Source organism: Topomyia yanbarensis, chromosome 3, assembly GCF_030247195.1.
Source record: "Topomyia yanbarensis strain Yona2022 chromosome 3, ASM3024719v1, whole genome shotgun sequence".
NCBI lineage: Eukaryota > Metazoa > Arthropoda > Insecta > Diptera > Culicidae > Topomyia > Topomyia yanbarensis.
The window spans coordinates 250,613,948-250,637,071 of NC_080672.1; the positions used below are offsets into that span (position 1 = coordinate 250,613,948).

At 37.2% G+C, this 23,124-nt stretch overlaps 1 protein-coding gene across 3 annotated transcripts; it reads right to left on the minus strand.

Annotated features, from left to right (window-relative positions):
- Positions 1–26: 26 nt before the first annotated feature.
- On the minus strand, positions 27–21,377 carry LOC131687615 (uncharacterized). 3 transcript variants are annotated; one of them, XM_058971703.1, is made up of 5 exons: positions 21,229–21,374; positions 21,081–21,162; positions 10,865–11,053; positions 379–493; positions 27–315 (listed from the first exon to the last, which is right to left on the minus strand). In XM_058971703.1, exons 2-5 carry the CDS (start codon positions 21,158–21,160, stop codon positions 151–153), a joined length of 549 nt encoding a protein of 182 aa, XP_058827686.1. In that variant the 5' UTR covers positions 21,161–21,162; positions 21,229–21,374; the 3' UTR covers positions 27–150. The 3 variants fall into 3 exon arrangements, with proteins under 3 accessions (XP_058827686.1, XP_058827687.1, XP_058827685.1); XM_058971704.1 differs by having other exon boundaries at positions 10,865–11,075; XM_058971702.1 differs by having other exon boundaries at positions 21,081–21,377.
- Between the last annotated feature and the right edge of the window lie 1,747 nt (positions 21,378–23,124).

Sequence of the window (23,124 nt, forward strand, 5' to 3'; positions counted from 1 at the left end):
TTAATTTTATCATGTGTATTTATTACCACCAGCAAAATCCACTGTACGCTACACAATTTATCGTTCAAAGCACACAAATGTACATAACTGAACTTTTTCGAAGAAGAAATAAACAGAAAATACATAAACAGAAATTATAAATCTGTAGTTTCACCGCTGTAAATCGCCATTAATTTTCTCATCGATATCCGTTATTTGAGTTTCAATACTCTTGAATTCTTTCAGCTCATTCATGACGGTTGTTATGACTGATCCCCTTCGTTCTGTCAAATCAGCTAATAGTTTACGGCCGGCCTCAACCTGCGAAACTGCCCGCTACAATGTTTTGAAATATACATTTACAAGCAAAAATCAGTCAATAAATCGTCGAATACTAACCTCTAGTTGTTGCTTCTGAAATTGAATCTGCTTTTCATAATATTTGATTTGCCACTTCAACTTATTCATTTCTAAAGGTCTAATTTGTTCATCGACACTTTTACCGGTGGGACGCCTGAAAAAAATAATAATTATAACGATGATCGCTAAATGTTAGTTTCATTTTCGCTCTGCTCTACTCTCTGTTGCGATTAGTAATATTCCATACAGACAGTATGTGCAAACAAGGCATACATGGATCAAAGATCTTTGAGTGTGAAGATGACGGGGTTTGCCAGTAATGAGATGACCACTGAAACGCAGTCATTCGAATTGGTCATTTGAGAGGTTTCAGTACCCGAAATACCTATACGTAGTTACAGATCTATATCCAGAGCTATACGACAGCAGAGGGTAATTAATTCGGCCACAAGTCCCAAATACATAACAGAGAGGATAGTCAATGAAAAAGATAAAAAATGGGATGTAAGTGTGTCGACGAATCAGTTTTGTGTGAAACACTTTTGGCATTTTTGTTTTTGACAGTGCACTACACCGGTGTAGCTACACTCGTTCAAACTTGGGCGTAATCAGACTATCTCTTTTTTGCACTGCACTGGTGTAGCACCAGGTAAAAACGAAAATTCTAAACAAGTTTTCGAGCATTTTCCTCTTTTAAAAGAAGTACATTTTAATCATCTTCTTTCAAAGCTGTTATTAGTTTCATAGGCATTTTAACACAGACTAACAAACATAACACTATGAGGGAATTCCCACAAAAAAACATCGATCCGGCAATTTTCCCAGAACACTAGCTCCACCTTTTATTCACAGTCCCAAACACTCATTTGCTGATGGGTTACCCCTCAGGTTTGGGAACAATTTTTCACTAGTGGTCTATCCCCCATATGCTTGTTCATATGTCAGTGGCGCCATAATTTCAAATGTGGCCACAGCTTGAAATTTTGTATCAGAAATGTTGTATCTAGGCCCCTGCTAGGCAGCCATTTTGTCCTAGCCAACATCTGCCTTTGTTAAAGTCAAAACAACCCAATGCTATTGCACGGGAGACATGGGCCTAGAAGCGGCTAGGCCCATCATATGTTGACTACTGTCAAAGTCTATATATCTGCATAGCGGATGACAGGAGTGACACCCCCTGGTTGTATCTAAAAGAATACTCGTTCAGGAATACGTTAATATTTGGGTTACAGTAATTTCAGCGTTCCCGAGAATGATGTATACAGATTGAAAAATATTAGCTTTCTTGAACATAGAAAGACGGCGCAGTAGCCTTCTCGGTTGCTTCGATGCTTTCTCCTCGTTCGCGATGACTGTGCGGAAGGCGTCCACCGTCGAGACCCCAACTGCCTCTGTGATAGTCCATTCTTACTTTCAGCGTAGATCGCCAACCTGTTGAGGATGACCCTTTCCAAAAGTATACCAAGAGTATGCAGTAGTCATATAGGCCGATACGATGCTGGATCTCCTGGTAGCTTCCACGATTTTGGCAGCAACACCAGCTTCTCGATCTTTGATCTATACGGAAAGTATCCTTCATCTAGCCATTTCTATAGAACTATCCTCAACACGTCCCGAAACGCCAGGATGGTGGTTTTCAGTACCATGTTGGCGATACTGTCCAGGCCGGGAGCTTCTTCGCTTTCAACCATTTTTGCTATTATAAAGAGCTCGTCGTTGGAAAAGGATTCTCACCAGTATTTCCATCGTCTGCATCAACGTACGGTGTAGGCAGCCATGCGGTTGGGTCGTGTCTCGGGAAAATGCCCTCCACGATATTTTTCAGTTTGTTAGCGTTACCCCAAGGGTTAGTGTGTACTTATATACACAGCTCCTTGTAGCAGGTGGATCACTAAACACAATCATCACTTGGCTTGCCGCCAACACTGCACTATCTATTACCCAGACCGTTATCGGGAAGAACACGTTACGGCTGTGCAATAATTGCAACCTCGCACTTCGTTTTTGTAGTTGACTGCCACAACAGTTGCTGTGCAGTCTCTAGCAATGTGTCCCTTCTCCCCACATTATCTGCACAGATCGGATCTGTCCGGACCTTTGCAGTTTCTTGCCTGATGGCTGAAACCCAGGCACCTGAAACCCTTCTCTGTTTGTTTAGTGGCACTATGGATCTATCGTAACGACCACACCGGCCATCCGACTTCGATCTTACCGGTCGACATAAGCTGATTGACTGAGGCTGATGATGAGCGTATCGCTGCTGTCTGTGTGCCACTCCTCAACCTGATCTGCTCTTTCTCCAGGTTACATTGCCCCATTAGCACGCTCCTCACTTCGTTTTCCGTTGTAATCTCGTCTAGATTCCTGCACTCGACCACTGCCTCCTGAACGAAAGCTCTCACGATGGCTTCTCCTCCCACCGCTTCTTCTACAAGTTCTCGATAGATCTAGCTGTTCGTCAATGTATCCTTCTTCAGCTCGAACAGAACAGCTCTCATCTTTCTGAGTGCGCCTGGTTCTTACTACGTTTTCGCCAAGCTCCTTCAGCTTGGGATCCTCCTTGCGCAGTCGAAAGTCTTCTTTCTTCTTTTTCTTCTTTTTATCCTTTTCTGTTTTCTCCTCTCTGAACGGTTTCAAATGTTCGTCATCCACTTTCCGTTTGTCGGTTTTTTCGCTGTCCTTCACCGACCTGTGTTTCCCATACTCTTTCACGAAACGGGAATACCGGTAACCCTTCAGCGCCTCACAGGCTTCTGTTTTCGCTACTTCCATGGTCTTCAATGCCTTTTAGGCGTTCAGCTCTTTCGAGTAACGCCATCGACCCCCGATCTGTTCGTGCACGTTGCCCTTACTTTTCACGAATCCGAGAAGCTGTTCGATTTTTTGCTTAAGCTAAGCGCTCGTGCTCGGTATGGCCTCATGGGCTGCCCTCGCTGCTGCCGCTGTTGCGGTTGCATTAGCTGCACTTGGTTGTTTTCCTGGGACGGCGACCTCGCTAGCGCACATTTGGCGAATTACCACACTTGCTCCATTATATTTTTGACTTCTTCTTTGCTTTTTGGGTTCAAACTCCAAGCTGCTATCTACGCCCGTAGTAAGTAGTCGCCTCTTTATGATCCCATGTTTACCTTTGCAAGCAGTGATGCCGCATGCGAGGCTTGATGCGGTCCTTCATGGGGTACCGCGTTCAGAGCCGCATCGGCACTAGCCAGGAACGTTCAACAGAGCCTATCTCCACCAGCTAAGGTGCCGGGTCTCGACCGTACTTGGAGACCTATTAAAGTTTTAACGGGACGGGGGCAGCTAGTACCATTAGCCCTCGCGCCAATTTGGGGATGTGTCACCCATCCTTATTAGGGTAGTAGGATTTGTTGTCAGTCAGTGGTTCAATTTCGATGAAATCCTTATTCACATCCATGTTCTGCCGCGAGTATGCCATATTCAGGATTTTACTGGTATTAATCCGACCCGCATGGTTGACACTCCGGTTGGGCTACGGTGCTTTTATTGCTAAGATCGTTGGCCTTTGGTGGGATCTTGCAGGCGCGGCACAGACTTGCTTCGCTGGTGTCAGAGTTATGGCTTCTTCAAAGTTTTAGCGGGGCCCAATGCTGCCCATCATATCCTAGCAAGACTCCCCAACTCGCAGTAGTTCCGGGTGGTTCTGAGCTCCTGTCCCTGCTGCCCATAGCGTTCTAGCAGGCAAGGGTCCATGTATATATGGAAATCTATGGATTTTTAACTTATTTTAATCTGCAATTCTGACCCACGTAAACGTTCACGGCTACAGCGAATTTGTTTAGAAGGCGAATATTGTGTAGATTATGGAATGTTTGGTTCTTAACTCAGACATTACGTGACACTAGTAAAAAACTTAAGTTGTGCATTTTTAACTTGTTTAATTTCGACTGATATAAAAAGGACGTGGATGTGGATGGGCATATTTATTTTTCGTGGACTATCGTGTGAATAGCTTGAAAATGTAGTGAAATAGATTTGATGTTTTACTTCTCAAGTCTATTGAGAGGGGTAATTTATGAATAGACATATTATTGTTTTTTACGTGACATACTTATATTTTAATTACCTCTAAATATACTGCACCAGTATCGGTCACTGCCTTACTGAATTTCGACATACGCTTGACAAACTTTTAAAATGTTTCCTCATGTATTTTGCTCGGGCATTGCTTCAGACACTGTCAAATGCGAACGCTGTCAAATTCTTATGGTTGATTAGTAGCATTTTTCTCTCTTTTGATGGTTCTATGTATCACCAAGAAGCTCAATGGTATTTAGAGGGAGTGATGGAGCTGGCTTTCCCTGTTGCTCGAGGTGATTTACATAGGATTAGAGGATAGGAGTGCTTTTTGAAACACTGGATATAACAAGTTCAAAAGTTCATTATTTCACATGTAGACTAGCGCCTCGTGGTGGCAATGTTCCAAATAAAGCTAATCACTATCCACACGGTATTTGCCTTATTATAACTTTATCTACGACAAAGAACTTCCTAGTAGACCTGTGCGCCGCCACGCCACGCCGCCGCCGCCGGTAAATTTTAACAAACGCCGACGCCGAAAGGTAGATCGGCGGCGCGCCGCCGATGCTTTTTTCCCACGCCGACAATTCGCGAACTCGACAATCGTTGGCTCAAAATTTTAACCACAAATCTAGAAACATTGTCTATGGTCCGAATATACGACGTTAACTGATTCATGATTAATCAAATATTAATGTTTATTTGGTATTAGTGGTTGTGAATTAGATCACAACATTAACAAAGTCTTGATATTTTCTCGCAAATCATTACACGACACTCGGAATACAATTCATGGATCCATTCTTGCTTCGTCAACTGGTTATGATTGCGAGCATATAAGTTACAATTCACCATTCGTGCGCGTGGAAATGTCCACAAATTAAAAAAAAAACACTTCAAGATATAAGTAATGAAATTTACGATAATTTGCCTGATCTTAATCTTTGCACGTAATCAATTTCACTGGAATACAGTGTATTATTCATCGATTTTTTAACCGATTCATGATAGTATGCTAGACACGATTACCCGTCGAGCTCGTGAAACTGTTCATGATATAGTTCATGAAGTAATTAATTTTCCACATAATCTTAATTCCACTTTCCACTTTCAAGATATAAGTAATGAAATTTACGATAATTTGCCTGATCTTAATCTTTGCACGTAATCAATTTCACTGGAATACAGTGTATTATTCATCGATTTTTTAACCGATTCATGATAGTATGCTAGACACGATTACCCGTCGAGCTCGTGAAAAATACATTACTTAGCCACAATTCAAATCCGTGAAATAATTAAGAAAACTATAAGACACGTGACTCTGTGTAAAAAATCCGACGATAAACTCAAGACTAAAACATCACGTTAACACGAAGAGAATTTACGAAAATCGTTGCACATCATTCAATTCTTGACTTTTTTAGTCAATAAAGTTAATACAAATTAATGTATCATCAAGTTATGAACTAGAATCATAAAAATATTAAGCATATTTAGACACAACCACCTACTAAACATTTGAGTATAATGCCATATTTTTTGCGCGAACTAGTTTTTTGAAAACACAAAAATTATTTTCAATACGAGGTTTACTTATCATTGATTGAATCGTGACCTATTTTAAAAAAAATTTCTCGAAGAATAGTTGGACAGAATGATCTTGACTTTTCGCGACGCTGGTGCACTGATGTGGCGATGCAGAGGGTAAGATTTCTGGTCTCAAAAATTATTCATCGTGTGATCTAGCCAAAAAAAGATTTTCAGTGTCAGTTGCATCAACCCGGTATCACAGACAAAAAAGACGTAACACGAGATGAATTTTCATCACTCGTAGAAAAAACGGTCGTTTTACATTACAAAAAAGCGCCATATCAGCGAGCGTGGTGTTAGTGAAGAGATTTTGACACAGAGCTAAATGCGTTACTTAGTTTCCGCACCCACCCAAAAACGTTACCATCTTTTTAATCTCATGCAAACCAAAACAAACAAAATGGGCCGGAAATGTGAAATTCATTCTTGTCGAAGTGCCCAAGGCGGGAGTTTTTCACAATTATTTCTTAAGTTACAACACGATGCCGATCGCCGAGTAAGCACTTAATAGGATGTTAGTAATTTAATTGATTCGGTGTATCGAATCTGACTAGATTTATGCAATGGATTCGAATTTGTTGGTCCCCGGATCTGCTGGAGCAATTGGCGGAGTGCAGGTGCTACGAAAACTAGAGATACCCTCAGACCATTTTCAATCAGACTTGTTTAGTAATCAGTTTCAACCCAACATCAAGTCGTGGAATTATTATGAATGATAGTAACTGTATATTTAGGTTTCGTTATGGTGTAGATCTGTATGACTCCAGCACATCGAGCATACTTTGCACTCTAGAGAGAAGCAAATCTTAAGTTGAAAGAAAATGTGGTGTCACGGAATCGTATGCGTTATTTTGTACTTACAAGAAGTAAAAGTAAATGCCAACCAGGAAAATGAAGTAAAAGGTCCTTACATGACCATTAAAAGTGACATTTCTGCGCAGTAATGCCATTAATGCCATTAGTAACGCCTCGTGTTAGGGTACCCGATATCTGTGGGACTCTTAAAGAGCGACGGTAAAGAAGACTAAAATGAAACAAAAAACAATGAAACGACAACAAGAATTAATTTCCTCAAACAAAACAAAAACTATTTTACCGTTTTAATTTCCCAAACATAGAACTATAAATAATTATTATGGGTTATTGAAATACAGTCGTTACTCTGCATTCTTTAAATTTGTCCATTGCAATCATTATTTCATGCGAAGTCGTAGTATGCGACATCGACAATTTTTATATTTCGTTCTTTAAATTTTGCAACTGTAAAATAGTCCCGCCATTCATTTATTATCTTGCATTTGGCAAGCAGGGTGGGCACTTGTGACGCATCAGCGAAATTAAATGCATTTCTTTCCATCAAAATAGAAATTCATAATGCATTTTGCGTTGCAAGTAAGACGTCAAAACCCTACAAAAAACTAGCCCTACATGCAACAAAACATCTAACAAAGTGGATCAGCGTAGGACGATTGTTAAACAATCTTTTCTGCGAAGGAGTGCAAAGTTGTTGCAAAAATGGAAATTAAATGCATTTTTTTCTAATTTGAAGCAAATTTGTAATACATTCTGAAAGTGATCTGCCCCTAGGTGGGCACTATTGGGGCTTCAGTTGAAAAAAAAATTACTTGATATGATTGCGAGAATTCCATTTTGTGCAATGTGTTCAACAGATGTCGCTAGTACATCGTGAGCGATGATTTTTTTTAGAATTTTCTTCAAGCTGGTAACGTCTGTTTGTATGTGCTGCGAAATCTGTTACCAATTTGGGAAAGGAATTTTACTGCTTAGAATTGTTTTTAGTTACATAGGCGTCAATATTCGTCACGCCGACACACGCCGGCGCGCCGCCGCCGATAGGGTCTAACGGCGTGACGCCGCCAACGCCGCCGCCGCCGGCCAAATATGTCGCTTACGCCGCCGCCGATTAAAAATGCATCGGCGCACACCTCTACTTCCTAGGTAGTCAGAATCTCGTACTTGAAAAAAATATTCAAAATGCATTATATATAAATAACTATAAACTAGCGCCACATTCCGAACTCAAATGATTATCATCCGAACATGAACATTTTGAACTACTTTGTAGAAGACACGGACTATGTAGGCCGTTAAGGAAACGAGATAAAGCAAGTTGAAATACTCAACTTCATAGGCACTCTAGCGCCACATAGCGAGAAAATTCTGGTCCAAACCGTTCACGTAACGAACCCGCTTGGCATTTAAAACAACTTTGCTGAAGAAAGTAGTAGATAGTATATATGAACGGGCAGTGTATAAGAAGTTATATAGAGGTGTCGCGTGTTCGTTTGAATCATACGATACTCGCATGCCAAATAAGCAACATCATGACTATATTATCAGACGGTACAAAAGGCGGTAAACGCTATGGATTTGCGGCAGTGATGGCATTAATCCGCACATAGTTAAACCGTGTACAATTTGCATCAGTTTCCTTCTCGTGTGCAAAATTTTTCGTGCGCTCTTCACCCAGTTGCAGCTTTGCATACACGAACGAGTATGAAAATGCGATAGATTCGAGTCGTTTACACGATGACTTGCGATATGGGTGAGAGGGCGATTTAGAATGGGTTTGGATTAAGTTCAACACAGCAGGGTGCGACTGGTGTGTGCTGCATGTGAGTAGCGTTGCGATAAATTAATAGGGTAAGGTGGGGCAAATCCGACCTAGCAAATGGTTTTGGTTGTAAAATGCTCATTTTACATCAGATCAAGTCGTTTTATATATCAAATTAAAGGTTAGACTCCTGGGAAATTTTCTGAATATAGCATTTTATTTCGACATCGATAGTATCTTGAGATACAAGCGTTTTACAAAAATGTTCATTTTTGCTGTTTTCAAAAATGGTGGAGTAAAGCCGACCCCTTATGTTTTTGGTTGATTTAGTAATATCTGCACTAAATCAACCAAAAACATAAGGGGTCGGCTCAAATTTTATGGTTTTTCAATGATAAATCAATGAATGTTGTGTTATTGAATTGTAACATGAAGAAAATGGAGTTCAATGTCAATCTTCGAATGCTAAAATCACGAGCAGTGGCACGTAATGATATTCCCCTTTGCATCGGAGCAATTGCTCGACGAATACTATACTCATCATGTTTTGTGTCTTTCGTTTGAAATTATGAACCATTGTGCATAAAAATAATAAATAATAACAATAAAAATATATCTCAATTTGATAAATAAAAATTTTCTTAGCAAAAAAGCGGTCGGATTTACCCCAATATTTAGAGGTCGGATTTGCCCCATTTGTCATTTTTCATTACGATGCAATTAAGAAAAATATGAAAAAGTTTGAACTAAATTCATCTATGCACTTTGTAGGACTTAAATCGAAGAATTTAAATCCACTTACATTTATAATGGAATCACTTTAACAATCAGAAATATCCTGTAGTCAATGATGCACAAAAGTCAAATCAAAAGTTGTAAAAACACACTTTTTGTCGTTTGAGCATCTCAATGTAGACTAATAAAATGCTGTCATACCACCATTATGATTATTTTCGATGCTCTACACGACAACATTGATATTAGTTCGCGGAGTGCTTCTGATTTTCGGTAACAGAGGGGGGTCGGGTTTACCCAACGGTCGGGTTTACCCCACCTTACCCTATATTTTATTTTATTATTTTTTTACGTTTTAACGACATTCAATTAGCTAGAGATTACTGGGTAGGTAAAGTTATGAAACTTAGAGCCATAGTACTCAAGTGAGAGCAAGGATGTGAAGTAAACAGATCGGAAAGCTAGAAGTGGCAGGGTCATTAGAACAGGCTTAATATCATGCGGGCTTAATTTTTGCCTTCTGATAATGAGGGCTTAATATTTTTTTTTCATTCGTCACGTTACGTAGAGTAAAGAGGTACGTAGGGTAGTTGACGCACAAGTTTCATATCTCGAATATACGTGATGCGTTTTTTATCACATATCACATATCTGACAACATGCTTTTGTAAGCATTTCCAAAGCCCGGGCGGACTGAACTGAATTTGCACCTACTGAAAGGCTTGGGTTAGTTCGAGATTTTAGTGGGGTCGTCGAACTTAAACTACGTCAATCAGAAATTGAATCTGCAGATCGTAGCGGAAAGTATGTAAAAACAGACACCTTAAGGTTAAATTACACATTCTATTCGTCGATTGATGCATTGCTCGCATAATACGTGATTTGAAATAATATTTTATCAATACAATAACTTATACTGATAAAATTTCAAACAAAAATATTTAACATGTTTGTGGAAAGATGAACACCTTGGATTACATTTTGATTAAATTATGCAGTTAGTGAGAAACATAAAGTGTCAATCTTACCAGCCAGCAGTCTTCATAACAGTGTACTGTTCTCTATCGATCATCGTGAGCGACACTCTTGAAGCCAATACTTATAGAAAATAAGAGTAGATACCATGTAAATGAAACCAATACTGATTATAGAAGAAATTTTACTACTACTACATCAGCAGATTGCAGTCCGTTTTCATGAGTTTTTGCTGCGGCCAAACGGGACAAATAACACCCTGTCAAGATTAAATCAGTAGATATGTACCTCACCTTACTTCAATCTTTCGCCCTCTGAACCCACCAATCGGCGCATCGAGCATTCTGTCTAATTTTTCGTCTATTGCTCAATTCAAATTATAAATTTTGAGGAATTACATAATCATGTAATGAAACTCGAATGTTTTGATCACACATTTCTAGATTAGTGAAAATGTTTATTATTTTACCTGACGAAATAAAACACTTACGACGTAAACTCAATATACTTTCATTTTAAAATTAACTACGATCGTGTATGTCAGATTTTGTTACGTAATTATGTATAAAAATTAAAACACGATGAAGAAATACAAATGTCACTTACCATTTTTTGTCGGTATCATTTCTTGGGTCAGCTTTCAACATTTCCAACACCTGCAGATGATCATCCGTGTCGGTGAAGTCCCATATCGAATTAAAATAGGAAAGGATGTTACTTAGCAAACCTTCTTTGAAAATTTCGAATGAATTTTGCTTCGACGCTATTTCGATATATTCGATAAAATGTTCTTCCCTAAAAGATGAAGCAAGCAAAACTGTAAACAATGAAAAATCGCCCAGAAAATCATAAATAATACAGATGATATTATATGCCTTAACCCATTATATCCCAGGGGTTTCAAAAAGTGAGCCAAATGCAGTGATATCTTCAATTCCATAAAAAAATGTATCAAAGATTATGGGAAAAATAAACAAATTTTAAGTTGTTTCACATATTTCTTCGGATTTTCTGATAGACAACACTTCTTTTATACCTGTGGGAACGTTTTGTCACATAATGGAATTATTAGAACGAATTCCAACAATAAAATCTAACTAAATGTATTGCTTACTTTTCAGCCGCCATTTGCCCCTACTATGAACGGTTCAAAAATAGAAAAAAAAATTACAAAAAATGGCAGCAGTCTTTTTTAACAATGAAATATGAGGTGTAAAGATCCCGTTAGTGCAATAATAAAGCAGTTAGATGCAAAAATTCTACAGTAAATACTCGTTAAACGATGGATAGTTCTGTGTATGAAATTTCATACGCTAGGATATAATGGGTTAAGTTAACGTGCTATTAATTGAAAATGAGGATCAATCGATCTTGTTATATCAGATGAAAACATTCATATCAACCTGTTCAGTATTTTAGAAAGTGCAAGTATTTTTGGTAAATAATTGGTGTCAAGAACCAAGACGATCATCAAATTTAATGTACTTCGCCCGATCCGTCGAATAGTTTTACCACAGACAAACAGACATAACACGAGATGAATTTTCATCGCCCACAGAAAAAACAGTCGATTTGAATTATGAAAAATGCGCCACCTCACCGAGCGTGGCGCTTGTGAAGCGATTTTGACACATAGCCATAATACGTCACTTCGTTACCGCAAGCACCCGAAAACCAAGATGAAGGGAAAGAAAGGTGGGAGCATTCGTCACTTTTGAATGTCTTAGTTTAATACACGTCAAATTGAACATAGCGTCCGCGACCCATAAAATAAATCAACATAAAGATCCGAACAAGCATCCTGATTCTTTTACGCGCGATGAAAAGAGAGAAAAGGCTGAACTTCACCACGGATCTTCCGATTCGAACACTTGGTGATACTTTTTTATCTCGAAACTACCGATAAAAATAATTATGACTGAACCGAATCAAAGCCTCTGGTCACAGAAAAGCCCACCACGTTATTTGTTTACGTTTTTCTTCTTCATATTCGTTCGTTTTATCGAAGAAAAATGACAACAATGGTCCAGATATGTGAAATGTATTCCTGTCGAAGTGTCCAAGGCAAGAATTGTTCAAAATCATCTCGTAGTTTTCTGCACGATGTCGATTGATGAGCAGATACATTTTAAGATCTTGCCAATTCCCCGGAAATTACGGAGAATTTCAACGTTGGCGGGATGCAGGACCATATTCAATCTAGATATATTTAATGATTAGTGGCAACCCAACAAGCGATAAAACATCAAGTCGTGGGATTATTATGAATGATATTAACTTCAGATTTAGATTGCGTCAGGATTCCATAGTTCCATAGAAGACCAATACATCGAGCATAGTTTGCACTCAAGAGAAAGATCGAAGATTTCGTTGAAAGGGAAAGTAGTGTCATGTCATGTATTTTATGTCAGTTTCATAAAATTAAATTCTCCCATAGCCTACATAGTGCGTTTTCATTTACGGAAAACTAAAAATGAAATCGTTGATGCGAATTGATCTTGATATTGGCAAAGAAAATTTAAGGGTTGTGCCCAGTGATGTACCGATGGGAAAAATTCCATCTTCCCGGGTTTTTATTTTTGGGTTTTAACCGGGTTTTTTCCCAAATCATTTTAACCCGAACGATATTTGGGTTTTTTCGTTTTATCGAATGTATGAGGTTCATTTGATGTTTTTTAACCTTTGGACAGTCGCGCTAGTGCACTGAATGCACGTTGCTCTGAAAATCTAGCGAAATCGTCTTAGGGCACCAGCGGCTGCTCGTTCAGTGGGCCATAAATGCGACTTCCGGACGGTTCAAGAATCTTGCATTTACATTTGAGAGACCGAAAATAAAAGTCGCAAGGATAAAACATACTTTGTAGAACCCACTCCAGATATCTTAGCATGTAAAGATCGAATATTAACATCAAGCGTAAAAATCGGACAGAGATCCTTGAGCATGAGAATCGCTTAGAATATTCTCACCCAAAAAAGTCGGCAAGTATGATTCGCTCACAGGAAATTCCGTACAACGTTACATTCAAGATTAAAAGTTGGATAAAGAAAAGTCCTTTGTAAGAACCGGATATACTTTTTTACGATTTTTATTCTATATGACATAATCTAAAAGCTCCTGTCCGATTTTGAAACTTGAAGTTCAAATCCAATTTTCACATTCTAGTATATTTAAAACTGGTTTTACGACTTTATTTTGGTCCATTCCATATTCCAACTTGTTTTATATAATACTGGGAACAATAGTCATTGTTACTCTGACTAGTGAAAATTACAATAATCGTGTGATGCCAAAACTACTTTTATTCTGCTTGTTACTCATTTTATGGGTTGCTATACTTTTGGCGAAATAAGGTAGGTATTCACACAAAATTTTGAAAATACCTATTTAGTTCGGTGAAAAGTAAAAGTGAGTAATATGCAAAAAAGGGAGTGGCCTTGATATTCGTCTTTAGTATGAACAGTAATCAGAAATCTCACAAATCCCAATCCAAATTCTTTCGGCATCAACTACATCAGCAACAGTAGAAAAAATGTTTAGTACGTTTAGGTACATTCACAGTGAGAAACGCAGCCCAAAACGTGTTGAAAAGTTTTATCACTTATTTAACCACAATATTTGTAAAAAATGTTAGATCACCGCTATAACAATGATTCAATCGAGGAAAACCATTCAGAATTCATATACATGCAAAACTTTATGACAATAATACTCATAAATAAAATAAAAATGTTTGGATAACAATACATTAATGTTCAATTACTAAAATATCAAAAAATTGCAAAAAACCCAATCTTCCCGCGAAAAAACCGTTTTAACCGGGAAAAAACCTTGGGTTTTTTCCCCAAAATTATAAAAACCCGATTTGGTACATCACTGGTTGTGCCTCTGCGATCTTGATCCAATGACCTCGATAACACAGCCAACTTTTTAAAAATAGGCTGCATAGCCTTGTTTTTATAGTAAAAGCACAGACTAACAGACATAACACTATGAGGGAATTCCCTAAAAAAACATCGATCCGACAATGTTCCCAGAACACTAGTACCACCTTTCATTCACAGTCCCAATCACTCATTTACTGGTGGGTTACCCCTCAGGTTTGGGAACCATTTTTCACTAGTGGTCTATTCCCCATTTGCTTGTTCATATGTCAGTGGTGCCATAATTTCAAATGTGGCCACAGTCCCAACTACAAATATATTTAAAATGGCCGTTAAAGCGGGCGAAGCTTTGTTTTTGAGTGTTATGTCTGTTAGTCTGTGGTAAAAGTAAACGCCAGTTTGAAAAATAAAATAAAGAGTTCCTGATGTCTCCGGGATTCCAAAAGAGCGACGGCAAAGAAGAGTAAATAGAGACAAAAATCAATCATGCGACCAATTAATGATAAGAATTGATTTCTTCACACGAAAAGAAAAACAATTTTGGCATTGCCTAATTTCCCGTAACAATAAATGGTTGAGTTGGATTTTAGAAATGCAGACGTAGCTCTGCATTCTTTAAATTTGTCAATTGTAATTGTTATGCTATGGAAATTGAAGTACGTGACATAGGCGATTTTTCTATTTCGCTTTTCAAATTTAACAACTGCAACAATGCTCCTACCTTTCATCTACTATCTTGCAGTTGACAAGCGGTGTGGGCATTGTTGCCAGAACTTCGGTTGAAAAAAAAAATATTTCCCATGGTTGCCAGAATCACATTTTGTGCAATGTGTTCAACAGATGTCGCTAGTAAAACGTGGGCGATGATTTTTTTTAGAATTTTCTTCGAGCTGGTACGTCTGTTTGTCTGTGGTTTTACTATGTGTGTACCAATCTGCGTCTTTGTATGAACGTTCGTTTGCTTGTATATGGTTATACGTTTGCATTAGAATGTTGCATGGACGTTTCTTGACCATATACATGTGTTATTTTGAATGAATACGTGTGACTCCCTCGTCACTTTGATCACGTACGTAATCCACCTCGCGAACAGGATCTCGAAGGTTTGAATGTTAACGTTAATCGCGTGGCGTTTATTTGCCGCATGGGTTAGCGTGTATGTAGCTTCTCGTGTATAAATTCGTTTGGAAAGTCGTTAGGTCATTTGCACGTGAATTTTTGAATGATTACGTGTGCCGTGATACCGCCGCTCCACGCATCTCAAAGTCATCCGGTATCTTAAATACGAATTCGATTCCCAAGACCCCAAGGGTCCTTCACCTTACGGTGCTCGGAACTAGTAGGAATAACTGACAGATATTAGTAGTGTCGATGCACCTGTTCACATCTCAAACCCTTTGATTGTCAAAATTAATTTGACATGAAACTTTGACATTTAGATGCGTTTCAGCTGGACTGGTCCAACTAGCGGAGGTTCAACTAAAAGTGCTCTAATTGAAACGCGAGTCAAGACCGTATAACTCGTGTAGGCCACTTTTAATTAACAATCAAATACAAGGGTTGACAGCAAAGATTAAAAGTTTGAAATAAAATTATGTATTATATAGTAAAACGAAATAAATTATCCAATTCGATTTTATATAATCTTATCCTTTTGGATGTATCAACCTACCCTCGGTCTGGAGAAAAATGATAAAAAAGTTAAAAGGTATACAGGACACAACCATGATGACATTAAAAATGTAACTGCTTTCAAAATTTATGTTTATATAATTCGCGAATGAATTTTAATCTATCAAAAATATCGACTCATTCCAGGGCTGGAGGGAGACTCTATAGTCTTCAGTAACAACATGCTACATCACATTCTAGCTTACATTCCTTTTCCAATGTGTTAAAGTTTGTAAAATACGATGCAAGCGATAGTTAATTCTTGCTTTTTGTTTTAACAAACAAGTTCTCATATTTACTAATTTATATGGACACGTTTTATATTTTCATTCTGGATTCTACATTTTTCACATTTCACTATTACTTGTCTTTTATTTTTAACATTTTACCCTGAACTATTTAGTTTAGTCCTTACTATACCCTGTTTTTATCATTTTATTGTAAGCTACTATTTACTCTTTGCGTTACTCTTCATTATTATGTCCTTAATCTTTAACTTAAAGAGCAATCAACTTCTTTATTCCTTGATCTCCTCTTTGCACATTGTTCGATATAACACTAGTTTATGAAATAAAAATAAAAATCTGAACTTCAATATTCGAACACCATTTCTAATGTGATGTTGCGTGCTGAATCCAAAAATGAGGTCCAAAAAATGTACAGTAGAACAGTTTTCGAGTTACAGTGCAAAAATGAATTTTACCTTTAAAATAAAAGTACGTGCAGTAAAATCCAAATATCTTCGTGTGTAGTGCATCGGTATGAAATATTATTATGTTGAATTAAAGGTAATTGAATGCACTTTCGATCGTTGGAACATTTTGTTTTAAAGCCTTTACTGGTTCTAACGTCATTTACGAATCTATTGAACTTTTTCTTAATTTTTCATCATTTTTTTTAAGAAAAATGAGTGTGTGATCAATATTTTCGGCAAGATAAAGCAATCCTAAAAATTATATTTTTATGGGAAATTAAAGCCTGCTAATAACCAATGAAAATAAGCACTTGTTAGTTTGAGTCCAATGAAAATTGCGAAAGTCATTCAATTTTTTGTAAAATGGCAATTTTTGTGTTTCTCTGTGTAAACTTATTGAACCGTCTCGATTCCATTTTTTTCTAGGGATTGTTTAATAATATATAAGGGACTTTCTGTCAGAATTCTGTTAAATAAGTAAATGGAAGAATTTTGAAAGAATTTAATGTGGGGTAAAAGTCGAACTCGTTTATCGAAATCATTAAAGGCTTCTGAAAAATAATTCCAGGCTCAATGAAATTATAAGTCATCGAATGATTGGTATGCAATACTGCGTGTAATATTTACAAGTGTATTACATAAAATAGCACTCTTATGATACAATATTCGTGGTAAACTAAACCCGCACACATTAAAAAATTCGTATTTTGAAACGCTAGCTGCTCAATTGGGTTTTGTACAACGTTAATACAAACTATACGAATCCGTAGAAATATGTGATACTACATAGGTTAAGTATTATAAAATTAATAATTTGTAGAACAAATAATTTGTGTTTCTTCCTAGAACATTTAGCAGTTCGTAATTTGGAAACTATGTAGGACATCGAGCAAGGCTTATTCTAGGTTTGAAATCTCAAAATCTGATCTTAACAATGATTTCAGAATAGAAAAATTGAATTGAAATTGCACTTAGATGTTTTACGCAATATATTTTAGTATGTTGAAGTTTTGTGAACCAGTACAGAAAAATCGGTACATCATAGAAGCCAATATGAATCCAATATAATTTCAAATTATAAACTTCTAGACGTTTTACTAACGTAAAACAAATTGTTAGTAGAACAATACGTGATAAAATAGGTGGATAAGTCATCATTCGTGAAGTTAGTGCCCGAATTTAGCATTTTGCACAGTCATAAGCTTCCGATGTGTGTATCAAAGCATTGTGGAGCGTGCAGTTTACAACGTATTTTGTATATATATACGATTCTGTAAATATTATGCGTATTTTTTGATTCCGCATTTTTGATGACATTACTCCACTGAGGCTGAAATTATTGTTATCAGATTTGGATTTGGATAACCAAGTTCGAATATTACCCCACATTAAATTCTTTCAAAATTCTTCCATTTACTTGTTTAACTGAATTCTGACAGAGAATCCCTCATATATTATTAAACAAGCCCTAGAAAAAATTAGAATCGAGACGGTTCAATAAGTTGACCCAGAAACACAAAAATTGCCATTTCACAAAAAATTTAATAACTTCGCAATTTTCATCGGATTTAAGCTAAAAAGTGCTTATTTTTATTGGTTATTAGTAGGCTTTAATTTCCCATTAAAATATAATTTTTGGGATTGCTTTATCTTGCCGAAAGTATTGACCACACGCTCATTTTTGTTCAAACAACGACGAAAAATCAAGAAAAAGTTCAATAGATTCGTAAATGACGTCAGAACCAGTAGTCACACTAAAACAAAATGTTTTAATAATCGAAAGTGCATTCAATTACCTTTAATTCGACATAATAATACTTCATATCGATGCACTATAACCGAAGATACTTGGATTTTACTGAACGTACTTTTAGTTTTAAAGGTAAAATTCATTTTTTCACTGTAACTCGAAAACTGTTCTACTGTAAATTTTTTGGACCTCATTTTCAGATTCAGCACACGATTTGACATTGAAAACGACCACTTGCTTATTTAGTTCAGAAACGCTGTAAACTAGTGTAATTTACTCATACTTTTTTACTATTCAAAAGTTTTTCGTCTTTGCTCTTCACACTTTACTCTTCACACTCTTTACAAACTCTTTACTCCTTACTATTTACTCTTTATTCTTTCCTATTTTTCTTTGCATTCTTTGCTCTTTACTCTAGATTCTTACTCTTAACTCATTTTTCTGTATTTTTAGTTCTTTACCCTTTACTCTTCAGTTTCTACTGTTTAGGCATCCTCGTTCACCTTTTGCTCTACTCTTTACTCTTTATGCACCTATACTCTTTCACTTTACTTCTTTATTTCTACTTTTACTCCTAACTCAAAACTTTTAGGCTTCACTCTTTATACTTTGCTCCTCATTCTTAACTCTCCACTCCGTCCGTTTTCTTCTTTACTTCACGTCGTACTCTTTACTCCTTACTCTCCATTTTCTTCTTAACGTTTCACTCTTCACTCTTTTATCTTTGCACTTTGTCCTTCGTTCTTTATTCTTAATTCTTAACTTATCGCTCTGCACTCTTAGTTCTTTTTCTTTTATGCTTTTCTCATGAAACTTTACTCATTACTCCTTAACTTTTACTCTACTCTTTACTTTTTATTATTTGCTGTTTACTCTTTCCTCTTCATTCTTTACTATTTACTTACATTACTCTAACATATTTTTAACGAAGAAAAACGCCACAGCAAAGAAAATATATGATGCGCTAATCGACAGCTGTGACTAACCAGATGAAGTTTTTATAGCGCAATTTCATTTTGTTCTTCTCAAGGAGTTTCTCCAATAAATATTTCATAGATTAACTGGTTAATTGCATTGTAGAAAAAAATAAAAAAAAACCGACGGTCCGAATTACCCCGCAGGGATGTCCGAATTACCCCTACATTATAAAAGGATGGAAAAACGCAGTTTTGCAAATCGTCGCCTAGCGCTGCCATGAAGTGGTGCAAATGAACTTTTATGGCTGAGGCTTCAAACTAACAATTAGAACCTTCGACCGATCTATTTTTCATATCTATCCACCTAAAAGGGAGATAGGTAATAATAGCCCCGGGTTTTCCTATATAAAGTACACAATTAGGGGAACATGAGGAGACTACACCAATAACTACAATTGGGAATTTGTATGAACACATCTGCTTGGGTATAAATTATTTTAAAGTACTCTTATATCATGTTATTCCCTATGAATTAGCGGAATGATTTCACATTAATCGGAATATTCGGAATAGATATTACTAGAATTTGCACGACATTGAACGTAACTAATGTACTAACTCAAGTAAGAGCAAGAATGCGAAATATACAGATAGGAAAACTAGAAGTGGCAGGGTCATTGGAAACAGGCTTAAAATCTTACAGACTAATCTAAATGGAAGAAATTGGTGAAACATCAACAACACAACAAATTTCATCCACTGAGCTGAACCGATATCTATCTTTCCTAAGGCGAAGTATTTTCTCTTTAGGACCTGGGGGGGACCTGAACTGATTTTAACATTGAGTCAGAGCATCCAACGGTAACAAATGCTTAATACGTTGCATATTATGTCTGATTCCAACCAGAATGTTTTTATGTTACTTCTCGTAAGCAAATGCTCTTTGTCTTAATATAATTACGAAGTTTGAGGGAAAGATGGTTTGATGCAATGAACCTATCATGAGACGAAACGGCACGAGAGAGGAGGGAAGTATTAAAATCATTCGAAAAAGCTGATAAATCAATGATTTCGCAAGGTTGAAAATATTCGATTTTGTGGTAAATATGGGGAGATTAGCCAAATAATCTCTGTAATTTAGCTCTATCAGCATAGCATATGAAACTACATACGTTAGTTTTTTTTCGTAACAAACCATTCCAAAGTGGTTATTTTATTTTTTTCACACTTATTACGGCAGAATATGATGGCTCACGAAGTATTGCATAAATAACCAAAAGTTTTAACATAGCTGGGTTATAATGCATTAATAAAAGCGGAAATTTTCTCTTTTGTTTACTACCAACATCTGTGATTATCGAGTCACGGTTTGTCTGAAATTTCCAAAGTGAATTTTGACAGTTTGCTTTTACATCTCAAACCTATTGTTTGTCGAGAAATGTATGATAGGGACCAAAATATGTACGGTTTCAAATTATGTTGGTTACCCTACATTCAAATGATGCTCAAATGGTCAGTGTTAGGTCAGATCGGACTAAATGGCAAAATATTGATTTCGAGAAAAACGAGTTTAAAGTTTGAATCGCTACATCATTTACATTATAAATTGGAAATTAATTTTTACCATAATTCTTGTTTATTGTTACATATTTCAAATCCGGCAAGTGCTATCATTGTCCTATTTTTGATATTTTGCGACTTAGTCTGGTCTGACTTAACACCGACCAAATACACCTGTAAAATACTGCACATTGGATGAGATTCACGTTAAAAACAGTGATTTTTTGGATTTTTTAAGTGCATTCTCGGCTAATTCCATGTTACGTCTACGATTTTAGTCCTTTGGGAGTTTGTTAAACTAAACGAAGACATTGGGTAATGAAATGATATGGTAAGTAAACTACTTACCTAATACTCGAAACCAATTCATTATATTTGTCCAAAAACTTTTGTTTATATTTGCTGGGTACACGCTCAACAGAAGCCATCACTATATGTAGCAGAGCACACTTCAATTTTCCTCCTTACATGAAATGATTATCTTTAAATATTATACCTACTACGAAGCAGGTATTGGGATATCTGTGTAAAATGCACAAACAGATCTCGTATTATTACCGCCTTCTCCATAAGTCCTTGCTTCAAAAATTTTGAGGAAACCGTTTGTTTACCTTCAAATAAAGACGCGGTCCATATTATTGGCTCGAGTCAAAACTCGTCGAAATGTCAATTGACGATTGAGTTCTACACGGTTAAATAAAACAACCTGCAGAATAAGTTGTTTTAACTTACTTTTGAGTTGTGCGTCGCTTTCGCACTTATTAGTGTTGTCAAAAACAAAAAGAGAGATTCGACTCAGTCGAGGTCTTCCGTGGAGGAAGGTACTTTTGAGTTGTTTGGGTTGAACTCAAAATTAGGTAAATTCAACTTAAATTTGAGTATAAAAAACCTATCAATGAGTTGTAATTTTTGCCGTGGTTAAATGGAAACTACCTTCAACACGGTTTACCTAATTTTAAGTTCCCCCACCATACCACGAGATTGAGTCAAAGGAACTCAATTTTAGGTAGTTTTTCGTTTCCGTGTACAAGATGACGGGGTCCATATTATTGGCTCGAATCAAAACTCGTCGAAATGTCAATTGACGATAGGTTCATCCAGAGTATTCATTTGTGTTTACATTTAGCTAGCGTTGCCAATTTTATTTTGTGTCCACCAACCAATGTGGCTACGCCACATCGCTTTTGCGCGTGCTGTCCGCCTTCGCTACGCTCAGTCGGACTTAAATTAGGTATAGCCCCTATGTTTGAGTAAGCCGGGCAAACGAGTGGATCACATGTTCGCTTGCTTCCGATGGCGGGTTGGTTGCCAATTTTATTTTGTGTCAACCACCCAATGTGGCTACGCCACATCGCTTTTGCGCGTGCTGACTTAAACTAGGGATAGCCCCACTCGTTTGCCCGGCTTACTCAAATCTAATAGCGATTTCGCTTGAACCTGAAACTGAGTCAGGTTCTAACCCCAACCGCTGTCAGTTCATACATTTTGACAGCAGTTGGGGTTAGGAACCGACTCAGTTTCGCCTCAAACGAAAACCACATAAGAGCTATCCGTAGTTTAAGTCCGACTGAGCGTAGCGAAGGCGGCCAGCACGCGCAAAAGCGATGTGGCGTAGCCACATTGGTTGATGGACACAAAATAAAATTGGCAACGCTAGCAAAATGTAAACACAAATGAACACTCCGGATGAACCTATCGTCAATTGACATTTCGACGAGTTTTGATTCGAGCCAATAATATGGGCCCATAGTTCTTAATTGTTCCATCAAAACACATATTTGTTCTCTAATAGGGATTTGTTTTAGGTCCATGAATCTTCAGCCTCGTTTTTCTCAGTTCGAGCTCAATGTCACTTAGGACCTTTTGAATAAGTACTCTTGAAGTAAACAAAGTTCATTTGATATCGTCAACCGGGCCCATATTAGAGAACAAATATGTGTTTTGATGGAACAATTATGCCAATATAGTCGAAGGACTATGCTCTTTGGGTAAATAATACCACAGATAACAGACGTTTAGGCTAGAACAAAATTTCTTCAAAAACCTGTGTAAACTTTCAAATTAATAAACGTTGGAAATCCGTGTTTCACTATTGCCATCTGCGCAACTGTTTGCTACACGTGTTTGACAGCTGCACTCCAACTGCATTGTGTCGTTCACTGCGCCATCTGCAAACGTTTGCCAAACGTGTTTCAGACGTCTAATTTATTCGGAATTTCAGTAGCGGGTATTTACACACGATTCAAATCGAGCCTAAACGTCTGTTATCTGTGATAATACTAAAACCATGAAATGTTTAGTGCTAATGTAGTTTTTAAGCGATTTAGAATGATGCGTCCTTTTGAAATTATAGGACCTTTCACATAGGTCTTTTTTCGGGCCTAAGAATCAT

Bases quoted from the DNA above. Each gene is read 5' to 3' on its own strand.
- LOC131687615 (XM_058971702.1), bottom strand. From the start codon at position 21,160: ATGGCTTCTGTTGAGCGTGTACCCAGCAAATATAAACAAAAGTTTTTG. The intron at 11,054-21,080 runs GTAAGTAGTTTA...TTCATCTTTTAG, and splicing joins GAATTGGTTTCGAGTATTAG to GGAAGAACATTTTATCGAAT. The intron at 316-378 runs GTTAGTATTCGA...AAAACATTGTAG, and splicing joins TTCAGAAGCAACAACTAGAG to CGGGCAGTTTCGCAGGTTGA.